Raw genomic sequence first — 24831 nt, forward strand, 5'->3', positions numbered from 1 at the left:
ATCCACTATCACTACATCACTGCAAAATATGCTTCCAAACATACGTAAAACTTTGGACACAATATTAAATATTATGTTTTAATTGTGCTTCTTTTGTTTCTGCGTGTGCATGCAGTCATCTTTGCATTAATTCATGCATTATGGTAAAACCACAGCCTGATTTCTTTTTTCTTTTTTTTTTAAATCCAGACGGATACTCATACAGCACTGTTTGTTTCCATACAGCCGCGTCCGGCTGGCTCATCATATTTGTGCTGTGGGGTGAAGGGAAGTGTATCTAATATTCATGGCTGTGAGGCCATTAAGAGCTGTTGTAACTACAGAGGAATGATCAATGCAAGTACTGAGACGAGCAAAAACATTAACTTTACTCCAAAATAGAGAGAAAACATTGCACCATTCTCCAATGAAAATCGAACATGATGTTTTTATGATGTTTTTATTTTTTTCTCCACAGCATAAACTAACAACAGAAACCTGCTTCAGTAGCAGCTGTGACTGTGTCTGCAGTTACAGGAGGGAGTTGGGGAAATCGCTTAGTTACTGTTTTATTAGTAGTGACACACATTTTATTAAACCAATCTCCATTTCGAGCAGAGATTTTATGCATTGCTGTAAAATCTAATTCATTTTAAGATAGGGAACTGATTATTTCATAATGTGAACCACATCAACAAAGGGTCAAAAACCCATGCTGCTCAGCTCTAGTCACACAGAACTGGTGTTACCGGTGGACCTCATGTGATTTAAAAGTTACCCCCCCCCACATCTGTGTGTTGTGCAGCACATTCGCACAGGATAAGAAAACTCTGTATGTTACTTGGAATTTACTGACATTATACCCTGGATATGATGTCAAGGCTCTGTCAAAACTTTAATTTATGATTTCCAACAAATCCAATATGACCCCAAATCACATAGATGCGGATTTGCATGGGACTAATATTGTCACATGACCTCTGTGTTTGGAGAAATATGTAACTTATATTGCGGTGGATTTTTTTACTTGACAAATTAGGGACATGGCAGATTGGCCAAGGGGCCCCAAGCCGCCGCTTAGTTCCCTCATGCCTCGGACCAGCTTTGCAATTACTACTCAGCAGTAGATCTAAATTGATTATGATGAGAAGAGTGCTGAGTAGGCAGCATTTCATGACAGTGCAGTTAAAAAGATCTACAGCTGGACATGCTGAAAAAGGGAGGTGAGGTAGAGGGAGAAAGTGTGTGTGTGTGTGTGTCTGTGTGTGTGTGTGTTTGTTTGCTTTTGTGAGTGTTTGACTGTGTCTTGTTCTCACTTGTCTCAGGATTATGGTCCAAGCTTTAGTTTGAAGTTAGAATTAGTTGTAGTTCAGAGTTTGCTAAAAGCTTGATCAATAATGTGTGCTCAGCTTGTGCTTGTGTGCAAATGTGGGAAGTGCAGACGTGTACGTCCCAAAATGTAATCATTTTCATTTTGCCAAAAATGTCCTGCCGACGCATGATTGGGAAATTCTTAGACATCAGTTCCTCTAACATTTACATGATGTCCAACCATCACATGTTGCAGGTCTCCCCACTATCTTCTACAACGCAAAACTGTCAAAACTATTGATACTACACACTCACAGTTTGCAAATTGTAGTTTGTGCACTATAAGGATGTGTATTTATTGAGTGACAAGTGTATGAATGCAAAGGATGAGGGAAAAGCAAGAGCCAGTCATGGGAAATTTAAATTCAAATGTGTGTTTTGTCTTAGCACGTTAATGATAAAAGCACAAAGCATTCTACAAAGGGGCACTTTAATTAACATTTTTACACGGTATTCCTAGACTGTGTATGTAAACACACTGATACCTACTAAACAAAACAAGCACAGAAGTGGAGTGATGGTATGTTGATTAACAGCATAGTGTCATTTAAAACTGGGCTTTGTGAATTGGCTCCAGGTTTAACATTAGGTAAGTTTTTGAGAGTTGTGCACAAAGAACGATAAACCTTTCTATTTGTGTGTATTGTCTCTCCATCTATTAATACATACTTTATGCAGTTGATGTAGAGAGAGAAATGTAAAGATTATTACATATCGTGAAAACCAAACAGGGGAAAAGAGGCATGGCAGTAATGTTTTTCATGTTAGTCTAACAGTTGGGAGGCTGGTCCTCAGAGATTTTGACTGATTTGGCCTCAAGCTTCGGAGAGCAGCAGGTCAGCAAAACACTCACTACCAAAGCCCACCGCAACACCCAGAGGACAGAGCCACAGCTTTTAGTCTGCTCACAGATGCATTTCACTTTAGACAAATCATTTGGTCCTATGTCCTGCCTTTTGCCCTGCTTATGGATTTGTGTGGAGACGAAGGTTTGGGTACACAGGATACTGGGTGTTAACATAAGTCACATAAAAAAGCTGGAACTAGATAAGCTACTTTTCACTAGAGGAGGTATAACACATTATGGTTTACATCAAGTGTTTGCCTCAACAAACATCAAGGTATTGTGATGGGGTTTTTGGTATTTAGTGTTGTATGCTCCTATAATCAACCTTTATTATAACATCAACACAACAGGAATATGAGATTAAGTAGTTTCAATTCTGAATTAATTGATTACATATGGAATTGTCAATTTTAGATATTTGTATTCATGATTCAAGATTTCCCCTCCAAATCTAACCAGAACATTTAAGACTATTTCAACTGCAAACTGGGTAAAGTCACCTTAGAAAGTACTAATGACATATTTCTTTTACATGTTTACATACAAAATAATGACAATTATGCAGTTGTTTGGGTTGAGTTCGCTGCAAAGAAACCTGCTGCTCAGAGTTAGAAGACTGCTGCCACCTAGTGTTTAACAGACCTAACAGCAATAGAGCAGTGACTATTAAAAGCTTTTTATTTAGTAGCATAATTAATTTAAGGAACTATTTTTTCATTTGAAATGTACAGAATTTAAAAACTTAGACCATAAAGTATTTGTCGGTATTTTATCAGTTTTACATTGCAAACAATTTGTTTATTCATTTAAATGATTAAACCTCTCATAAGACTTGTTTTGACATAGATGATGCTATAAACATTATAAGGTGGGATAGGATGATGACTGTGTAAAAAGAGTTATGTTACCCTCTTGTTAATACTTTATAATATTTCTAAGCAGTAATAGTAACATCAGCTTCTGCAGAGGAAGATTAATCTTCCATGAAAACAAGGCACTACATTGTAATATTGTAAGCTTCATATAATTCATTGCAGGGCTATTGTAATGAAATGCAGTAAATGTAACTATGTTTACGCAATAAACTGGTTGTTTTAACCACAGTATAGCTAATGATTCTGCACAGTGAGCATGCACAGCAATGCCTTCCAAGTGCCCACACAATATTGGGTCCTGGGTTCAGGTACTTATAGTGTGCAGTTTGCATGTTGTTTTCTCTGTGTCAAGGGGTTTTCTCTAGCTACTGCTGTTTCCTCCCACAGTCCAAAGACATGCAGCTTAGATGAATTGTAAACTGTGAAAGACACGACCAGGCTCTCACCTAAAACATGCGGGGTGGAGTGAAGGAGAGATGAATGTATAATGTGGCCCTGTGATATTTACCCATATATCCTATTACCAGTTTATATATAAAAGATACCAATGTATATCAAAATGTTTGTTTTCCCATCTGTAGTCCCTGGACAGATTTGACATACCTAAAAAACAGTAAAAGATGAATCAGAGCAAGAGATGCAAGTTTTATTCTTAGATGAGCGTGAGCCATCCACAGACCTGGGTCATACAGTTGACTTGCTAGTCTACTAAAACTGGAATTTTCAGATGCCATTGAAGGTTAAGTTATATCACTAATCTTTTACACAGCAGAACATATTTGTGTTTTCATTTTATGAAGTGAAAATGCGTGTGTGTGTGTGTGTGTGTTTATTTTGATTAACACCACCCGCATTTTATTTTTGGAGGTTTGGGGGTGTCCTCGGTGATAGGCCGTACCTCTGGGAGCCTCTGGCCCAGCTGCAGTACATGACTCCCACCCATGGATGTATATTAACGCTCCCACCCTTCAAACCGTGTGCGGTTGTTTTCTTTGAAGAGGGCGCCGTTTTCTCCGCAGAGCCGCGCGCGCCGCTGACCGTGCTCTGCGCCCGGTCACGTGACGAGGCGAAGCGGCCTCTCTGTCTGTCCTTCCTTCCCAGGGTTCAATGAGCGCTGTGTGGCCCCACCCCGTCTCTCTTCAGCGCTGTCTATCTCCTCAATGTAGGCTACTATTTTCGGAGAGAGAGAAAGGGAGAAAATAATAACCTCCAAGAATTGGTTATTCCTGTCTTTCACCTTCCACAATCAGCGGCCAGGAGGGGAGCGGCCTTCGCGGTGGGAATGTGCTGCTACAACACGCGTACTATTTTTTGTGAATGTAAATGCACATGCAGTCTCAAGCCTGTAGCCTATTTACCCAGCTCGGATTCAAGAGTAAAATAGCTATATATAAATGTATCTTTGTACGACAGTGTGTATGTGGGTACACACGGATAGGCCTTATGTAGGCTATAAAAACTGAGCCTGGGTCGCTTTTTTCACCTGCAAGAAACGTGGATACATTTCGAGTGATCAATTGGTCACGTTTCCTTTTTCTTTTCTTTTTTTCCCCTTTTTTAATGATTTTTTTTGTTAAGGGATTCATCGAGCCGAGCCGGGAATAAAAAAACAGTATCGGTGCGCAGTTTGCTCTGTGGTGATGTGAGGGGCTGATAACACATTTCAGCAACAAAAGCGAGGGGCTGGGAGAAAGAAGGCCCTTTGGAGGAGAAAACAGCAAGGAACAGCCATCACAAATAAGGACGACAAATCGGGGGGTAGGCTATTGGATCGTTTTGGAGCTGGAGGTATTAGGGGATCCAGCTGAAAAGACAACCGCAGTGAGTTTGGAGCCGTTTTGGGGTTGATTTGATGCAGCGAATGAAAAGCAGCCGGATGACGACGGAAGCAATGAGAATATCACACATGTAGCTCATTTGGGTGTAATATAATTTTCCTTCCTCTTGTCTTGCTGTGTGTCCCCAACGAAGACAACCGACGGGGAGACAGTTATAGATAGAGTATTGGTGTACACCAATGAAAATGTTTATCATGAAAGGAGACGTTGAAACGACTCGCGCCACTGCACGGGCGAGGTTTTCGGACACGCCGAGTTTGGCTCCTTGTCACGGGCAGCAGTGAGACGCAAGACCCGGGCTTTTGGAGATGCAAATTAGGCTGTTTATTCTGCCTCCGTTAGAGGTGAAACCCCTATTTTTGGTGTCTTAACAGACGTTGTGGATTACAATTGTTGATGTTAACGTTATACAGTTAACGGGGAGACAGTAGGAAAACTAAAACTATACTGCATGTGAAGGAGGAAAAGCCCAAGCAGGATTCAACAAACTGAGAAGGCGGCCTCGGTGTCGTCAGCAACAGTATCCTGCCCTTTCTCTGACAGCAAAATACGCGTTATGGACAAATAATTTCTACAGGGCTGCACTACCGACAATTTTGGAGCAGGCCAGTCACGTTAAACGGTGTAAATGTGGGCGACATTGCTGCCAATTCCGCATGTCAAACGAGGGCTCTAGACTAGTTTAGTTTATTTATTTATTTTTCTTTCTACATACCCCTCCACCTCCTCCACTTCTTCCACCTCCTCCCCTGGACCTCCTTTTTTCTTTTTTTCTTTCGGGAAGATGGGTTGTTTGGGCAACAGTAAGACCGAAGACCAGAGAAATGAGGAGAAGGCACAAAGGGAAGCAAACAAAAAGATAGAGAAGCAGCTCCAAAAAGACAAACAGATATACAGAGCAACACACAGACTACTACTGTTAGGTGAGTGTGATTTTATATATGTGTATATATAGAATATTTTGTTTTCTGTGCTTGCTTCTTTGCAGGTAAGTCCTTAGTCTGCACAGTTAAGGCTCTGCTTCTTCCCTGTATAACCTTCTGGGATGTTGTTTTGGGAAACATTGTCGACAGTGGGACTTTGCCATTGCATAAGGCTGAAATGCAGCACTGTGCTGGGTTTTCAGCATATTGCTGTCAAATCAGTCTGCCAATACCAAAGCATGCTGTAGAAGAGGCAATAGGTTGGTTTGAGAGTATACAGGGATGTAGAGATAAATGTATGAGGTGGGTTAACTGTTGTCAGTGGTCATCATAAGAAAGACAACCACTCGTATCAATTGTGTACATGTACATGTACATGTTTTTTAACAGAACATGTCCCTTTTCAGATGTATTAGTTTGGGACTTACATAGCGTGCTTGGCAGTATTCACTTAAGTGTTAATTATGCATATACGCCTGGAAAGTTAAACTAACACTAATTTTGTATTGTATGCCAGTTTTAGGGCGTGTCGCCCGAACAGTGTTTTAAGATAGTGTGTGTGTGTGTGTGTGTGTGTGTGTGTGTGTGTGTCAGAGAGGGAACTGTAGGTGGGCTGGTTCTCTACATTACGTAAGAAACAAATAAGAGTGTCTAACTTTCCCCGCCATGCTCTCTTCTGTACCGTCCTCCTATGTCCATTCGCTGGCTAGCCACTTCTAAGAAGCCGTGGTGTTCTTTGTTAAAATCATAAAGATTGATTACAGGGATGTGAGTGAGAGTGCGTAATGTAGCCTACGACATGTCTGTATTTATGTTGGGGAGGAAGTTGTGGTGACTTTAGGAAAGCAGAAGGACAGGACCTATGTAAAAACAAAACAAAAATGTCTGCCGTAAAGTTAGTAGCCTTTTATTTTTATGATATAGCCTACTCTAACAACGCCAAATGAAGCACAAAATTGTCACTCTCAATTCCAACCAGGTGCAGCTTAAAACCGTAAGCTAGGCCTTGTGCTTGTTTTGTATCCATGTTGGGGAAAAATGTATCTCAAGTGGTACATTCCAAATTTTTACCATAAATAATCTAGTAGTCTGCAATCAGGAACCAAAAACATAGTCAGTTGTTCAACATGTGTGCTGTCAATCTTTACATTAATTGTAGGTGACACACAGCTGTTGGACATCTTGAGCGTGTCTGTCCACTAAATTGAAGTTGTTAATCATTAGATTATATTGCTATATAGTGTAATTGTAACCTGCAACTTGAACTACACAGGTCATTGGATTAAATAGATCCCCTAATTAAAGTATCAATAGATTTGTGGCTTGTGTTAGCAAAGTTTGTTTCACTTTTAAGTCTGGCACCTGCAAAAGGAGTGATGAGGCAAAATATGTGTTGTATCAAGGGATATACCGGTAAGTTATGGAAAAAAATTTTAGGTCCCATGTTGGCAAAGAAACACTTTTACTAGTCTATATCCACAACGTTTGACTTCCTGGATTGGTCTGTTGCCGCCGGAAATTGTGCCAATGTCACTCTTTACGGTTGGATGTCTGTTACCTTCTGCTTTCTTTGTGTTGTAATTTTAATCTCCGGTGGATTTATGGACTACTACACCTCAGGTCTCTGCAGGGTTGATCCAGACAGCTAGCTAGACTATCTGTCCATTCTGAGTTTACACATGTTCCACCAAAACAAGCTCGTTCCCAAGGCTATTTTGCAGGGGCACTGGGGCTCCGTCCACCGCCCATGACGATTGTGATTGGTTTTAAGACAAGCCAGTAAACCAGAGCATGTTTTTCTCCCATCCCCGAATACTGTGTGGACTAGCCAGACCCTCCTCCGAAGCGCTGTAGAGGAAGGTCTGACAATGCGGGAGTACACTTTTACAAGCTAGACTTTATACTGAAAATGTGATGACCTTCGGGTAACATTCTTTCAGCCAAAATGTATCTATTTGTTTCCCTCTTTAATCGGCCAGTTTATGAATCTTTATGTGTTGTGTTTTACTTAATCTGACCCAAGATTACTTTAAACGTTTTATAGTTGAGGAGAACGTTTTGGTAAAATCATTGCATTTATTTGAATCGAATACTACCGAATTCTAATGCAAAGTCACCGAAATATTTGTAAATGAAAGGGACAATCCTGTGTACACAAAGATCTGCAGATGTTTGTTTTATATGGTAATGTACACAGTTATCTGTTATTTAACTGCAACATATGTTAGACTAACAGTGTTGCACCTTTCCCAAGAGATCAGTCACATTTTAGTCAATGAGTTCATGACTTTTATCTTACTTATTGTTTACATACATGTCTGCTCTACAATGTAACTTGCTACTTTATGTATTTCCATGTCTCAGGTACAGAATAGATTGATTTGCCATTGCTGTTATCAGGAAATTTGTCATTAAGGTTATGGATCCTTAAAAGCGGACCGATCTACCAGCATCCGTGCTAGCTGTTAACATTACAACACATGAGTTTTCTAAAGTGTTTCGTAACTTCTCGCCAAAGACACAACTATAGAATACAGGTAGATCATAGTATCATTCCGGATTTACTCTACTCCTGATCTCTGTACCTGGTCTGTATCGTGTCAGATGAGAGTCACACACTTACACTTTTTTATTTTTAAATTGATGAAAGTATGACTCAATTATTAAATCTCTATTGGTGTGGTTTTAATCTTTCAGTAGCATATAGTCAGACTATGAATATTTCCTGTTGTACATACCACTGATGGCCATGATTCTCTTGCATAATTTAAGAATTTTACTTTCGCTTTTACTTTTAATTTAGCCGAACTTCTCAAATGGGTCAGGGTTTAATGCTGTCTTCACAAACAGGCTAAAAATATGATCTGGAAATATCTTAAAATAATTAATAAATAAGACTAAGAATCTGACCAAGCCTTGAGGTCAAAGTTTCTGTACCTAACATTTTTTTAATAAGTTGTACTAAGTTGTGTGTGTTTTTCAAACACAAAATGGTTTCTCATACAGAAGAAGGGCAAGCTACACTATTGTACTTTACTATTTAATGCAAGTATTTTTGCAAGATGCGGTGGCGTTTCTGGTTCATCATGTAGTGTGGGAAAAGACAGGGAGATGGGAGAAAAAGAGGAGGCCTGACATTGGGTCATCATTAGGATTTGAGAGCATGATTTTTTTATTCATAGTATGCACTGTAGCTTGCTGAGCCACCAAAGGCCCAAATCCCAGTCTCTTCTGTGGCTTGTCTGATAATGTGTCTGAATACCACAAATACTGTGAGGCTTGAAAGTTTGGTCACCCCAGGTAACCAAGAAAAGATGGAAAAATCCCCAAAAGGCATCAAATGACAGATTAGACATTACTATAATATGTCACAAAAAGTAAGATTTGATTTCCGTCATTTACACTTTCAAAATAACAGAAAACAAATAATGGCGTCTGCAAAAGTTTGGGCACCCTGCAGAGTTTATAGCACGCACCGCCCCCTTTGGAAAGCTGAGACCTGACACCTGACAACGTCATGGATTGTTCTCAATCATTCCACTATAAAGAGATACTTGTACAAATATGGTCTTCATGAAAGAGTCATCAGAAGAAAACCTCTTCTACATCCTCACCGCAAAAATCATCGTTTGAAGTTTGCCGATGAACATAAAGAAAAGCCTGATGCATTGTGGAAACACGTTCTCTGGACCGATTAGGTTTAATGAAAAGATCCTCTGTCCAACAGTAAAGCATGGAGGTGGATCAATCATGCTTTGGGGTTGTATTGCAGCCAGTGGCACAGGGAACATTTCACGAGTAGAAGGAAAAATGGATTCAATACATTTTAGCAAATTTTTGACGCTGACTTGATGCCGTCTGTGAAAAAGCTGAAGTTAAAAGAGGATGGCTTCTACAAATGGATAATGATCCTAAACACACATCAAAATCCATGGTGGATTACATCAAGAGACGTAAATTGAAGGTTTTGCCATGGCCTTCATAATCTCCTGACCTCAACGTAATTGAAAATCTATGGACAGACCTTAAAAGAGCAGTGCGTGACAGACAGCTCAAACAAGAATTGAAAGACCCTTGGCTGGCTACAAGAAGCGTTTACAAGCTGTGATACTTGCCAAAGGGGGCAGTACAAGGTATTAACTCTGCAGATGCCATTTTTTTGTTTCCTGTTATTTTGAAAGTATAAATGATGGAAATAAAATCTAACTTTTTGTTACATATTATATGAATGTCTAATCTGTCATTTGATGCCTTTTGGAGATTTTTCCATCTTTTCTTGGCTTGTTTATGCACAATAATACAAATGTTTACCTGGGGTGCCCAAACTTTGAGCCCAACTGTACGTCTCATGGGTAGGAAAGACTGGCTATTGATTGTCAATACGTGAGTGTTATTTACAAATGCATCAAATCATTAGGTCTCTGCCTTTACCAAAACCTCACAGATGTGGTCACAGTTGTCTGATGTTTTTATTTTATTTTTTATTTTTTTGTTCCCCATCAGAGAGGTCCAACAAGCCATTTCTAAAGTATCCTTACTGAGACACCATGCCTACATCTTCATATCAAATGTTAATATTGGGACTATTCTCAGCTATAATCATGTGTTCAGAGAGTTGTTAGATAACCGTGTCAGTGCATACATTTATCACTACTCCAAAAATCACCAAAAACTCGTCAGGGGTGCCAGCCAAAAATGGCAGCAATGTAAAGTATATATGACATAGTCACGTGCTTAAGCCAAAGTATTTTTATAGATTTAGCCAAACATAACCAACATTGGTCTTGAAATGGATACTTCACTTGCACCTGCATGCATACCGTGTGAGTATTTATGCATGTACAGTATATACAGTATGTATGTATGTATGTATGTATGTATGTATGTGTGCATACTATTTATATAGTATGTGCATTGGGTTGGTGGATGGAGGAGTGCATGTATCTAACTTAACTTTTGTAACAAACTATAACAAAAACAAAAATACTTATTTAGCCCAACTTTGTGACGTTAACTTGAAGTTTCTAAACCAAGGGTTCACAGTAACCACAAATAACAGAAATGATGAGGTGGAGACAGGTGGAGGCAAAATGCATTATGGCGGTCAATAATGCAGCTCAGGTAAAGTTGTCTGTTTGCTTGCTCAAAACTACAGAGACAGCTTTACCTGAGCTGCATTATTGACTTCATAATGCATTTTTTTTTTGAACTGTGTCAACCTCTTCATTAATGTTATTGGCACCTTGTTGTAGAAACTTCAAATTGTCATCACTAAGTTGGGATAAATAAGTAAGTTTGTGACGAAAGGTAGTAAAGTACTTAATAAGTCACTAGGTCAGCAAATACACCTATGGTTTTGGTTTGGACTTGAACGGCAACCTCCTGAGTGACCCAAGTAACTTCTAGGAAAGCCCCTCCCTACAAAGCTGCATGAGTGGTTGGGTTAGGCATTAATCTTGAGTGGTTAAGGTGAGGATAGCCAATTGGTCAGAGGACCTGAAGAAATCTTTACCTTGCGTAACCATGGATGCCTTGTGTGCGTGCGTACGTGTGTGCGTGCATCCGTGCGCTATTGAGGACCTTTCCTAGAAGTTGCATGGGTTCCATAATAACGTACCCCAGACACCAACCCCACGCACATACATACTCGCACATGTAATGCACGTGTGTGCAAGTGAAGAATATATATGTATGGGCAAGTGAAGTATATACTGAATGTGCAAGTGTATAGTACCAGTATATATGTATGTGCAAGTAAAGTATTCTGCCAAGGCGGCTTCTCATACTGTACATACTGTACATAACACTGCTGCAAATACACAAGTTTGTTAAAGGGCCATTTTTCCAATATAATATAAAAGATACCAATGTATATCTAAATGTTTTTTTTCCCATTGGTAGTCCCTAAACAGATTTGACAAACCCCCCAAAAAGGTGCCATGAATCACGGTATTACAGAGCAAGAGGTGTAAATTTCATCTGCGCATGAGCCATCCACAGACCAGCAGCACACAGCTTTCTTACTAGCAATGCTAAACTAGTCTCTCAATGTCTTTTATTTATATTTATATATATATATATATATATATATATACACACACACACACACACACACACACTGTGTGACAGCCGAATACAACGGACACAAACTGATCACATTTTCCTCAAAGGACATAAAGACATATGAGCTCTTTTTTTTTTTTATTAAAAACTATAACACTGGCTTTTAAAGGGAAATGTTTAAACATGCCTTTTATGGAAAACTCTACAGGCAGTCCTCAGTGGGTCTAAAAATGTAGTCTTGTGATTGTGATTACAGTATCTAGTGGAATAATCCAGTTTATTATTTCAGCCATGACCATGCAGCACTGTCCTTGCCTCTGCTCCCAGTTTCCACAAATAACATCAAAGTCATGAATGAAATTAGCTGTCTGTTCATTGAAAGTTTCCTATTGGGCATAGTAATTCACAGCTTAAAAAGCTTATGAACTTCCAAAAACCTTATAGTGATATACAGTGTCTAAATCCATATATGGTAATAATGGTATGGTCTACATCCAAACACTGTGTATATGTGTGTGGTCTTGTTTCACATGCCAACAAATTCCTAATATTTCTTTGTCTGTCTGTCTGTCTCTGTGTGTGTGTATCGCTCTCGCTTGCTCGCTCTCTCTCTCTCTCTCTCTCTCTCTCTCTCTCTCTCTCTCTCTCTCTCTCAGGAGCTGGAGAGTCTGGAAAGAGCACTATAGTGAAACAGATGAGGATCCTACATGTCAACGGCTTCAATGCAGAGTAAGTATGATATGAGTAAAGCAGCTGAGCCCGAGCATGTATCCAAAGTCGGTTGTAATATTAAACAATTGGCCAGCACAGATACAGACGACCCGTATTAGAGGATTAAAATGTGACAGTCCTGTCACCCATACTCCATGTTGTGCTTTGTTTATGATGTGTGGAATAAAATGGGATGCAGTCTTTAGGTTAATAAAGCTGCTTTTGGATCAAACCGTACTAGTCAGCCGGACAACATAGAAAGACGTGTGGTGGCCTACTCAGACTACAGTGCAGAAATTGAAGTTTGAACCGTTGAGAGGTAAACTCAGGCTCAACCTGATGATTGCTGTTATATTTTAGCCAAAATAACAATGTGTTACTAGATAGTATAGGAGGAAATGCCCATTACGCGTATAATGAACATAATGTCATGTCTATACTTTTCAGAAAAATCAGTATAACAAACCCTCTCTGTAAAAATACATTTTGTCACAAAGAGGCCAGCCTTATCTTTCTATAATGAATCATGTCGTGTGTTTGTGTACTGTCCTAACATTATTGTTTGAAGACTAATCTGGTGACCCAAACAGTAAGACAAGCATCTGGAAGATTTATTTCAGATACTATTTTTTCCTGTGTCATTTTTGCCCCTTTTGTCCATAGTCAACATTCTCCTGCTTTCAATCATGTAAATACACAATTCTTTAATTTAGTCTCAAGGTGTCTGTGTGTCTGTCTGGATGGAAGCATCTTGGAAAGTTAGACTACAAAATCAGCACCTAAGGCAGACAAGAGCATATGACCCAGCGTGTGACTCCATAACACTGAGTTGTGTGTGTGTGGCAATAAATGTGTCTGTGTGTAAGGTGGATTAGTTTCTTCAATAACAAGACACACATGCAGCATTGTCACTTCCAATTAGCTCGGTGTCATTGATTGAATTAACTGGTCAATTTTTTTTTTTTTTTTTTTTGCTTTTGTTTACTAAGCTATGTATGGCTCCTTTGTTTCCTTATGTTTGATATACTTACGTACGTGTTGCTCCACATGTATATGTCTGACTTTTTTACTTTTGTGGTCAGATGTCATCTTTTAAAGGGGTACGATACAGAACCAGCTTTGTATCATAACAATATGGGTAGTATATGTGAACAAATTATGGTAAACTTTCCTCCATCTTGCCAGCGCCCAGATCTCTGTGCTCATCTCCCTGCTCAAAATGCAGCATTGGGCGCATTTTTGCTGTCTTGAGGTCTGTTGCTCTAACTACAGATTGTATTTCGCATACAGACACAGAGTATAGAAAGCGGATCGTGAGAAAGAGTGCTGTCTCTCTCTCTCTTTCTCTCTCTCTCTCTCTCGCTCTCTCTTTCTCTCACTCTCTCTCTCAAGCTTAGACCTAAAGTTTAAAACTAGGCAGTGCTGTTACTGTATTGCCTATTTCTCACCTTAATTTATGTTTAGAAACATGTACTAGCTTAATGTTTAACTGTAATACGAGATTATTTGGTGCCAGTCGGCCGCAGTACTGTTTTCTGTGAACTGCTCAAATTACTTCACCAACCAGTGGGAGTGTTTGTTGGTCCAGTGTGGCACTCTCCATTCTGGTATTTGTAGGTTTCATTCCCTTTGAATGGATAGGAATACCACAACCCCTTTTTGCTGTCCATGTAGCACCAATTTTAACATTTTTTGAATTGGTTACAATGAATCACCTTTGTTTTTGAAGATCCGCTCAAACTAAACCAATAGTCTTGCAGGCCATTTGCAGAACATACATTTACTGATGTGGGACTGAAAGAGTTCAATAACGCCTGTGGAAAAAGATTTTGGGTGAATGGATTGAGTGTTGTGGTAACCTCAAGGTCAGAGTAATTGTCTTATGACTGGAAGACTGCTGGTTCCAATATTTGGCCTGATTTTGAAAAATGAATGAATGAATGACTCAGCTATTTCTATTCCTTTGAACTATGACAAAGCTACCCTGAAAAGGCATGTAACTGCTATCCTTGGAACTGATAAGTGGTCAAGATGACTGAAAATGTTTGGGACAGTTTGGTTTTTTTTATCGCCAAAAAAGCTCAGATAAACCCTAAAGCTCTGTGAACATTAAAGTTGCGTCAGACCAAAACAACGTGCTGAAAGATGCTAAAAGCTTCACATACCGAGGGGAATTGCAGAAAGACTTTCGATTTTTCATATCTGCCTTTTTTTTAACATTTCCTGGTTCCAGCTTCTTAAATGTTCTTATTTTTATAACAAATTTAATTTGTCTTGACTTTCTTTTCTTTTCCTCTTGTATCCTGGAATGGCCATTTTCTAACTATTGCTTGACATTGTATCAAAGATAGAAATTATTAATTAGTTAACTGAAGATATAATCAATAAATGCTGCAATTTTACTATATAATGTTGCCCTGCCAATAATTGTGCATCCATGAGACATTGGTTCCAGCTATTCGTGTTTTTAAATTTTTTTCTTATTTTGCGTGCTTCAATGCATTACACATCCATTGGATTATTTATCATAGGATTTCCATTTCACGACACACTGAATGATATTACAGAAACTTAGTTATTGTATATTAATTTCAGCCACAGTTTCTGTCATCGGCATTTATTCACCTTAACGTATCACCAGACATTGTCACCGAAGCATTGTGTATGAAGATAAATATGGTGCACGACGTGAGAGCGTGTAGATGCAATGTGAGCACTTGTAGAATATGATTTGAAAGCTTGTAGAAAAAAATCTGTACTCATATTTTTTTCTTCTTTTGCTTCAGTCACTTTTCCAGTAAAACCACAACTCAGTACTTACAACCTCTCAAATCTGTCGCTGCGGTGTGCTCTCTCGCATCACACAGCGGGGAGTCTGCGCCCTTGACTTTTGCAACACTTTTGCGATACATTTGGTTCAAAACTAATGTTTACCTGTGGACTTAGTCTCTGGGGCTCCAATCAGATCAGGTCGAGGTCGTCAGCGAAGCTTTCTTGCAATGTTTCCACGCTGGCCGAGCCCCACTTATGGCGGCCTATTTGTGGCTGCAGGACCTGGAGCTCACCACCAGTGTTTCAGTTGGACTGTTAAAAGTGTTGGGATAATTAAAATGTATTTACAATATTTAGAAGCGGGCTTCCTGCTAGTTAGCTAACGCTAGCTTTCAACCTGCTGTGTGATACGGTCACATTGCAGTGACAGATTCGAGAGGTTGTAATCACAGAGTTGTGGTTGTACTGGAAAAGTGACTGAAGTTAGAGAGAAAAAATACGAGTACAGTTTTTTTTTCTACAAGCTCTGAAATCATATTCTACGAGTGCTCACATTGCAACCATGCAGCCCTGACCTGAACTGTTAAAGTAATGACCCGCTCATAGATTTGACCTGTTAGGTGAAGTTGTGAAGAAATGGTGCAGCTTTTGTTTTCAGATACTAAATTGATGAGTCAAACTTGAAATGCAAATTGAACTGGTCTTAAGAAATTGATAAACATTTGCATCAATTTGGTCAAGTACAGCAGAGTCCTTTGCGTAAAAAAACAAAAGTCAAAACTGTCAGAACAAAGAGGCCTGTCTTGCCCTTTGTCATTGACTTAGAACTATTGTAAACACAATGTGCTGTTGTCCTGCAGGCTCAAGGTGAAAGATAGGCTAACTGGCTCTCTGGTTTCCCTTTAATAGAAACATTTCTGTCACACCGAGTCCAAATGTCTTGTACGAACAGCTATCTTTCACAGGAGACAGATATATCATTTCTCTACCACGCGTGCCAATGAAGGTCTGTTTACCCTTCCCAGATCCAAAACAAACTCCGTTCAGCTCACTGTAATATGCCATCTCATGTTAACATTGAACTTCTTTCCTTAACTTTACCCAAGCGATTCTTGCTAACTAAACCCTTGTTTGTGTTTAAAAGAAGAGCTGGTTCTCTGTTGTAAATATAAAACTGCCAAGACATTTGTTCCCTGCTTGTGACTAACAACTGTGACAGACATTCATGTCTTTTAATTCATTAGTAGTTTTCGGATTTATACATTCATGTCAATATTCCAAAGTTCCTGTATTACTTGACGCATTTAAATATCAACAGTTTAAGATTATTCTGGCGAATTTTGTGATTATTGTACGTTTCTGTCATGTGTGAGCACTTTTTGCATGGATACATCTGCATAGTAGCTAATACCATGTAAAGTAAAAAATCCCATAAGCACCTCAACTTTATGGAAGTGAAATACTAAATAGTCGTAGGATCCCTTAATACTTCTTTAATTTGAAGTTTTTCTGCATAAGAAATGTGTATGCCCACAGTGGTTTGCAGGTCTGTCTGTAATGGGCCTCCACATAGCACAATGAAGTAGATACCAGTGTACCAGTTGAACATTCTTTTGCAATCTTGTCTTTGCATTTATTTTTGTTGTGAAGAAACTCTAAAGTTTGTGTGGTACTGCTGTACATAAATAATCCATCAATAATCCCCAACATGGTTGTCACTGAATCTGTGCATCTGTTTCAGAGAGAAGAAGCAGAAAATTCAGGACATCAAGAATAATATTAAAGAGGCTATTGAGGTAAGTGGTGAAAACACCAAAATAGCTGAGATACTTCATTCAAAAATCCTCTATGTCCATCTTCTGCCTTTATGTCATCCACACTTTATTTATTTATTTGTGTGTTTGTAACAGACCATAGTAACAGCTATGAGCACCCTGGCACCACCGGTGCAGTTGGCGGGCCCACAGAACCAGTACAGGATCGAGTACATCCTCAACCTCGTCAACCAGAAGGACTTTGAGTTTCCGTCTGTGAGTAATACAATATCAGACACACACACACACACACACACAAAATGTCTGGGCCTTGTTCCTATTTTGGAAGTTTTACCATGTGGCATGCAGTTTTAGCTACCATTAGAGCTACCATGTACTTTAGTTTTGATCTACAGGTGCCGGTATCCTCAGCTGTGTGTGTTATAGTTGGTAATAGTCCCAACATCCCAGGTCATAATCCCTCGACACAGGTAGCAAACACTGAGGTTTTCTAATGACCCGATGGGTAACGTCTGTGAGTGTAGTATTCTCAGTGGGACAGTACTAATTGTCCGTGCCGAGAGACTAAACCTCAAAGTCTGGGAGTTACAATGTTTATCCAAAGCCACCCGCGGGGCCAGGTTTAATTCACTTTTCAGCTCACTAAGTCCCAGATATAAATAGAAGTTCTAGTTGGTTTTATAGTAATGCAAATTAATTTTCTTATAGCATCCTGTCACCATGTTGCAAACCATCAGTTCATGTCATCATGGTGACATCTGTCTATCTGTCTTATCAAATTACGTTACATGGTCCAAAGGTCCCCCTAAGTCAACTTGCCGAGTCTGGAAACATGCGTGAAATAGGCGATCCATGACATTGACCAAACTTAATCTCATAAAACACTGTTCAAACTTAAAATCTTTTGGTGTTTTAATGCAGATAGAAGGGTGGATAAATTTGAGCATTCTTCTGGTGTGGCACTTGATTTTGGAAAACTGGAGACTAAAAACCCTTTTGTAACGTTGTGATTTTTAGTAAAATAGGTAAAACACAAAAAAACAATGGCCTTGTCCTTTAATGCTTTCTGACACATAGTTTATGTTTAGGTATTATGGGAAGATGAGTATTTTGACTTGTCTGCTAATTAATTAATTAATTAGTGTAATTAGTACAACTGTTCGTTGTGTTACGTGTGATTGTGATAATGGAGGGACATCCAGCAACTTAAGCACCTCTTTCTATACAGTCATAGGTGACGTACTTTAGCAAAAAGGGTCAGCTGTCCGACCAAACTAGAACCTACCCATCAACCCTGCTGAAATGTCCTGGCGCAAGACTTGTTGCTTTCCAGCTCCAGTGGTTTTGATTTTAAGTTGCACTCTGACCTTCTTATAGGATGGGATTGATTGGGTTACATCTTGTATCTGAGGATTCAGGTTTTCCGGATCGACAAGTTTGCGGTTTGTTGTTGTAATGTATAAGTTACTGGAGAGAGAAGAAATGGAGGCTCCACTAGAGGGAGAGGAAGCAAGGAGGGAAAGCATTACATGAAGAGAAGAAGAGTGAATAAATCGTTGACTGATTATAAAGGAGTGCTCTGTTTGTAAACACATGATGAGTCTGCTGTCATTGAAAACTGCATGATGCACCTGGCAAGATTTCTCTCAGTAAAAGTTGGTGGACATTGCAATTAAAGTGGTAACTCTAGGCAACTGAGGAAAAAGGATGTAGAACTGCAACGATAAAATTGATTCATTTATTAGATAATTGTCAAAAATAATTAACTCTTGTGATAATCGATTTATTGTTTATTTTTTAATCTGCAAAAAAGCCAACCATTCTCTGGTTTCAGCTTCTGCAATGAGAGGATTTGATTCTTTTCTTTGTCATACTCTTGTTCAAATAAAACAAAACATGTGACGGCGTCTTCTCAGGCTGCGGGAAATTATAACAGGCATTTCTATAGACTTGGCGTTGAGTCAAGAAAATAATCAGAAGCTCATTAGATAATGAAAATTTATAGTTATTTGCAGCCCCCAGAGGATGTGAGATTTTGTTAATGATCACTAAGCAAAAGAGCTAAAAGGAAGGAAAAGTAGATGTTGATAACCTGGGTCTTGACATGAATCCAACTAGTTACACACAGTTTCATTTTAGAGATTCAAGACTGCTTTAGCCAAGACTTGCATGTGGCTAATCCATACTACAATCTAACAAATCATTTTTAGATAACTCAAAGGTTTAAGCATATTAGCTAAACATTTTATTTGCAATTAAAAATGAAGGCAAATGTTAAATTATTACACAACATTGGAAACGTCTTTTAAACTACTTTAATGGTTCATCTTTGGCCCACAATATTTACACACACACACACACAGCCACTCAGTTATACATACAGTGAGTGGAATTTGGGGTGCAATTACCTTTTAAGAGTTACTTATGGAAGATAATGATCCATTTTATATCCATGGGGATAAATAATGAACAAATAAATTAATAGAAGGTAGGGGTTGTTGAGTAGGAGTGAAGTGACCATCTTCACGAGATATATTGATTTATTCATTTATTTGGTTACATGGTAGCACTAGTGATGTTATCTTGAGTGATTTATGATAAGTGAACAAACAGCAATGAATGTCTTACTCAGCAACACTTCATTAAGACACATCAGCTGTTACAAGAATCAAATCTGTGAGTTTTCCTCTGCGGGAGGCTCTTCTAACAACTAGATAACCCTGCTGCTCCAGGAATCCCACTCAGGCTGGGCTGTTGGGAAGCAAATATTTGTTTACAGTTGCTGTTTGGCTTTACTTGTTTGGTTGGTTGACTTGTTTATGACAAGCCAGACATAGTTTCCAAGTTATTAAAGAGGATGGCGAAAGTGTATTCTGCTTTTGAATCTGCACGAGAATAACTTTTGTGATATTTATCACCCTGTGGAGTTATGGTATTATAGGTTGTACATTTCTGTTTATATAATACTCTCCAGACAAATAATCTGCTGTTTTTGAGTGAACTGAGATGTCCTGACTCCTGCCAGTTTTAGTGCTGTATGTTAAAGCAATTACAAATATTAATGTATGTTCACACATTGGCACAGTTTGACTTGGTTTTGTGCAGTTGTTTAGTTGCAAGGTAAATGATGTATTATTGAAGACTGAAAGTCTCCACACTAAGTTTGGGTTTTGATAAAGTCTGTTACGTGAAATAACTCCTTCGGCCTCTCCATAAATGCCATAAACATATGGCTCAAAGAGTTAACCAGGTCTGGGTAATAAACCCTAAATCTACCAATACAAACATGCCCAAGCATCTTTTTTTTTTTTTTAAACTGTCAAAAATTTGAGGTTCCCTTCATATGTATCTTGTTTATTTATTCTTGGATCAGATATTCCTTGCTGGCTTTGTATTGTATTTTTTAGTACCGCTGCCCATGTTAAAGCTTTAGTGTGTAACTTTATGATAATAACAAACATTACTGTCTCCAGATATGTGCAAATCAGAACAGAGTGACTGACTGAAAGAGGATGGGCTAATGAACAACAACTTAGAGTTTAGGCGAGAGGGCAGAAAAAAAATGGACTAAAAGAAAAAAAAAAGAACTTTTGTATTCATTCACAGTATCTAATAAGACCTGCATAAATCACAAAAAGGCTGTTTATCTACTTTATCACACAACATCTGACCACCTCATGTTTCATGTTCTAAGAAGCCAATTCTCCACCTTTAAATTAAACATGACCGAGCCTCAGACATGGAACATTACTGTGCGAGGTGACTAATTTATTAAACAATTGCTTAAAGCTTTGAAACGAGCATTGAAAAAAGTTTCCTTTTGGAGTTTGTAACATTTCAAAAAAGTTTCAATTTCACTGTAAATGCATATTGGTTCCAAAAATCAGTTATCTGTGTCATTAACTACTAATAATAGGTTTCGACCTTGAAATAACAGTATGTGTGTTGTTGGAAGTTTTTGTCCAAGTTACTAGCTCATCTGTGCCATCTGGATCACTGTGTTTTCAGCAACTTTACAACATCCTTGAAATGAAATGAACAAAAGGCACCTGTTGTTCAGTCAACACAAAGAATGCAAGAAGAAGTGTCCCAGCATGTGAATGAGTGTCTGTAGTCCCAGTGAACACCACTATTTACCTTTTACAGACATGCACACAGCAATCGCCTAGGCACAACCCTACACTGCATTGGGTGTCAACAAAAAACGCTGAGCGCCCAATGCCATCAGATGCACATTGTGGATGACACACAACCCTGTCCAACCTTTCTTTCTTCACGCTGTCAAATTTGGTGTAAGATACGCAGTAGATAATACAGAATGTCTCCTGCTTGAACGAACCCTTTCTTTCTTTGCTTCTGTTACTTGACCCTGTTTAATCAAGCAAAGGTTGCTGTATTTTATGCTTAAAATACAGTATGTAATCAAACATTACACACAAAGACCAGTGCATTACACCATTTTGGGGGTGGCAGTAGCTCAGTCCATAGGGAGTTGGGTTGGGAACCGGAGGGTCACTGGTTCAAATCCCCGTATGGACCCAAAAAGTTGGGAGCGTGGATTGGTGGCTGGAGAGATGCCAGTTCACCTCCTGGGCACTGCCAGGTGCTCTTGAGCAAGGCACCGTACCCCCCCGACCGCTCAGGGCGCTGGTTCAGCTGGCAGCCCACTCACTCTGACATCTCTCCATGTATAGTGCATGTATAGGCCCTGAGCATGTGTGTGTATTTCAGGCCTGTGTGTGAGTACTAACAAAAAGTGTGTACACAGAGTGTAGTGCAGTAATTTCCCCATTGGGGACTAATAAACAAATTATCTTATCTTATCTTATCTTTATCTCATTAAAGGTTGGCAACTCTAAGCTGGCCAGCTGTGATTGGTCATCTGCTAAGTAGGCAGGACGGGAGTGATTTTTATTAAGCTACTGCAGTGTTAACATTGTCATATGTAACAACATGTTAACGGCAGTAAAATATGTCATCTTGGCTGCCAATGTTGTTAAATTCTCTCCAATTCCGGGTCGGATTAGTGTTGAAACATGTCTGATTGGGGAGTGTTTGGTTCGGACATATTTGGTTTAGAAGCCTTTTATTGGTGATTTTCAAAGAACAAAGTACTGCTATATACTCTGTTGCAGTAGCTTCAGCTTTAACTAGTGAACACGGAGTGGAGGCTCCAGATTTTCAAGGAAGTGGAAGGGGGGCTCAAGGGGGGCAGGCAGCCTTGACAAAGCATAGCTCCTATTGCCGCCATTTTGATGCTACCTAGCACTCACCCACCATTAGCATTCCATTGACTGCCATTCATTTTGACACCACTTTTATAGCGAATAACTTTACATCTGAAGCTTTTATTTTTTCCAATGTTTATTTTTAAAGAAAGACAACAATGTATAAAAGGCTCTATTACATTATGTATCTAACGTTATGGCTCCGTAGCAGATGTTTTTTTTGTAAAAATAGGCTTTGTAGAAATTACCAAACAGCACAGGATAAGCTTGCTTGCAGTTTAGTCTTACATTAGCTGTTTAGGTTTTACTAATGTTATCTAGCACTTTAGTTGGCAATCATTAGCCTGTGCCTATGTTATCTCCTAACATATACCTACTCTCTTTGTCTCTGCAAGAATCAAAATTAGATTTCTCTTGGCACAGCTACCAGAAGACTTACAACTTTCAGACAGGCTGCTCACGTTACACCTATGTTGTCAAACTCAGATGGAGGCTGCGCAGTAACGCTCAGCCTTCACCGGAAAGGGCTAATAATAGACTTCATTGGTCTCCTGTAAATCAGGATCACAGTGTCCATCTATTTTACTGTCTATGGGAGGCCTTAAAGAGGCTGGTGCTTTTACAGGGAATCTTATATAGAGGGTGAATACAGGTGTAGCAACTATGAGCAGTATGAAAAAAATACAGTTGCTTTTTTTTATATGTATATTAATTAAAGCATGTAAACATGTTCTAGTACAAACACACAATGCAGTTATAATCAAGACAATTATAACAGCTGCCCTTAAAGCAGCAAGAAGGAATATGTTCTTCTTCTCTTCTGTGACTCTGACAGTTTTTACGTCCTGTCATTCATGTATTTCTGTTTTCTCCTCAGGAGTTTTACGACCATGCGAAGACACTGTGGCAAGATGAGGGCGTCAGGGCGTGCTACGATAGATCCAACGAGTACCAACTAATTGACTGTGCACAATAGTAAGTAACCAGCTACACGTTGACAGGATCTCTACGCTGAGGTACCACTTGATTAGGTGCAACTGTTGAATTTAATGCAATACAATACAGTATTATAATATGGTAAATATAGTATTTTCGAGGATTATATTTTTCTCTGTCAGAAAGGTGTGACTTCAACTTTGGTCCATTTTGAGGATGTAGTTGGTGGTGATTGATTGGTTTGTCCATACTTTGTTGGATTTTTAGTTGGTTTGTTTTGGTGCACACTGTCAGATAAGTTCTGTGACATTAGAGTACTTTAATGCACAAGAGTAGTTACCCCTGTTTTGTTTCTTGTACACTTTTAACCTAATGATTGACAGGTTAGATGTTGTATTATGGTATTCTACACAATATATTATATGTAAATATGATTTGTGATGGGAGTTAATTTTTTTAATTATTCAAAAAGGAACCTTTTGCCCATCCTTTATAGCTTTTAACGCTTTAGTGCTGTTGCATGCAAGCCATTGCCAATTGAATTGAAACAAAGCTAATTAAAACAGATCAGATTCACAAAACACTTTCCTCAAGCTTTTTTTGAAAAAAATGTTCACAACGTAAAACTAAATTGGTTTTAGGCTCAAAACGACGCCCTTACATCCAGAAAAGTGAGCATTGTATGGTAAGTGAAATGTTTTGGATTATGTTCCTTGCTTTAATGAAAAGGACAACTGAAATTAGCAGGGTTTCCCCAAGGAAATTCAGTCAGTTAAGGTAAGCACTACCTTGATATCAAACTGACTTCAGTCTGTTGTCTGGCCTGCAGTGCAGTGGTAAGTTTTTCTCTCACACATCAGCATCTGATTGTGACCAGCTGGCTGTTTGTCACTACTTTACTTTTTCCAGCATAGGTTTTCTTCTTTCCTGATGTGTTGGTCTGAATAATTACTGTCAAGTGACAGTACAGTGTGATCTATCAATCAGACAGATTGATTTAATTTCAGGCAAGGTGATGTGACTCCTGCCGCAAACCAGATTTTACAGCCTCTGTGCTATTTGTTATTACTGTTACTTGTTTATTGCAGTATCATTCCTCTCTCTTGCCTAAACAACCTAATCAAAAGGAGAAGTCATACAGAATGAATGGAATACCACAAACATGCCTGGTGTAAATTTTTGACAGCTTTACAGTATGTGTTGCGTATTGTAAAATAAACTCTTAGAAGTACAGTGTACATTCATAAAGGTGCAAAAGGATTTGCCTCTTCAACATCTACTGGCAGCTGTGGGACATTGTCACAAGCTTTGGACCTAGGTTTAGGTTCCATGTGTACTAGCAAATGTAATTATAATATTATTTTACACTGGTATGCAGTGAAAATGGATTCAGGTCTCCTTCCTGTTTAAACTGACAGACAGATAATAAGTCTGTGCACAGATAGAATCAACATCCAACCAATATTTTACTCAGTTTGCACCTGTAGATTTTTTTTTTTTTTTTGGGGGGGGG

At 38.9% G+C, this 24831-nt stretch overlaps 1 protein-coding gene across 1 annotated transcript in view; it reads left to right on the plus strand.

Annotated features, from left to right (window-relative positions):
• Positions 1–4132: 4132 nt before the first annotated feature.
• The window catches only part of gnas (GNAS complex locus), a 29300-nt gene continuing 8601 nt past the window's right edge, over positions 4133–24831 (plus strand). Inside the window, exons 1-5 of the mRNA XM_034877838.1 lie at positions 4133–5833; positions 12553–12625; positions 17121–17175; positions 17290–17409; positions 23260–23357. Coding sequence (XP_034733729.1) covers positions 5695–5833; positions 12553–12625; positions 17121–17175; positions 17290–17409; positions 23260–23357 — 485 coding nt within the window. The 5' untranslated portion in view covers positions 4133–5694. The remainder of the gene's footprint in view (positions 5834–12552; positions 12626–17120; positions 17176–17289; positions 17410–23259; positions 23358–24831) is intronic.

The sequence above is a fragment of the Etheostoma cragini genome, chromosome 7, assembly GCF_013103735.1.
Source record: "Etheostoma cragini isolate CJK2018 chromosome 7, CSU_Ecrag_1.0, whole genome shotgun sequence".
Lineage (NCBI taxonomy): Eukaryota > Metazoa > Chordata > Actinopteri > Perciformes > Percidae > Etheostoma > Etheostoma cragini.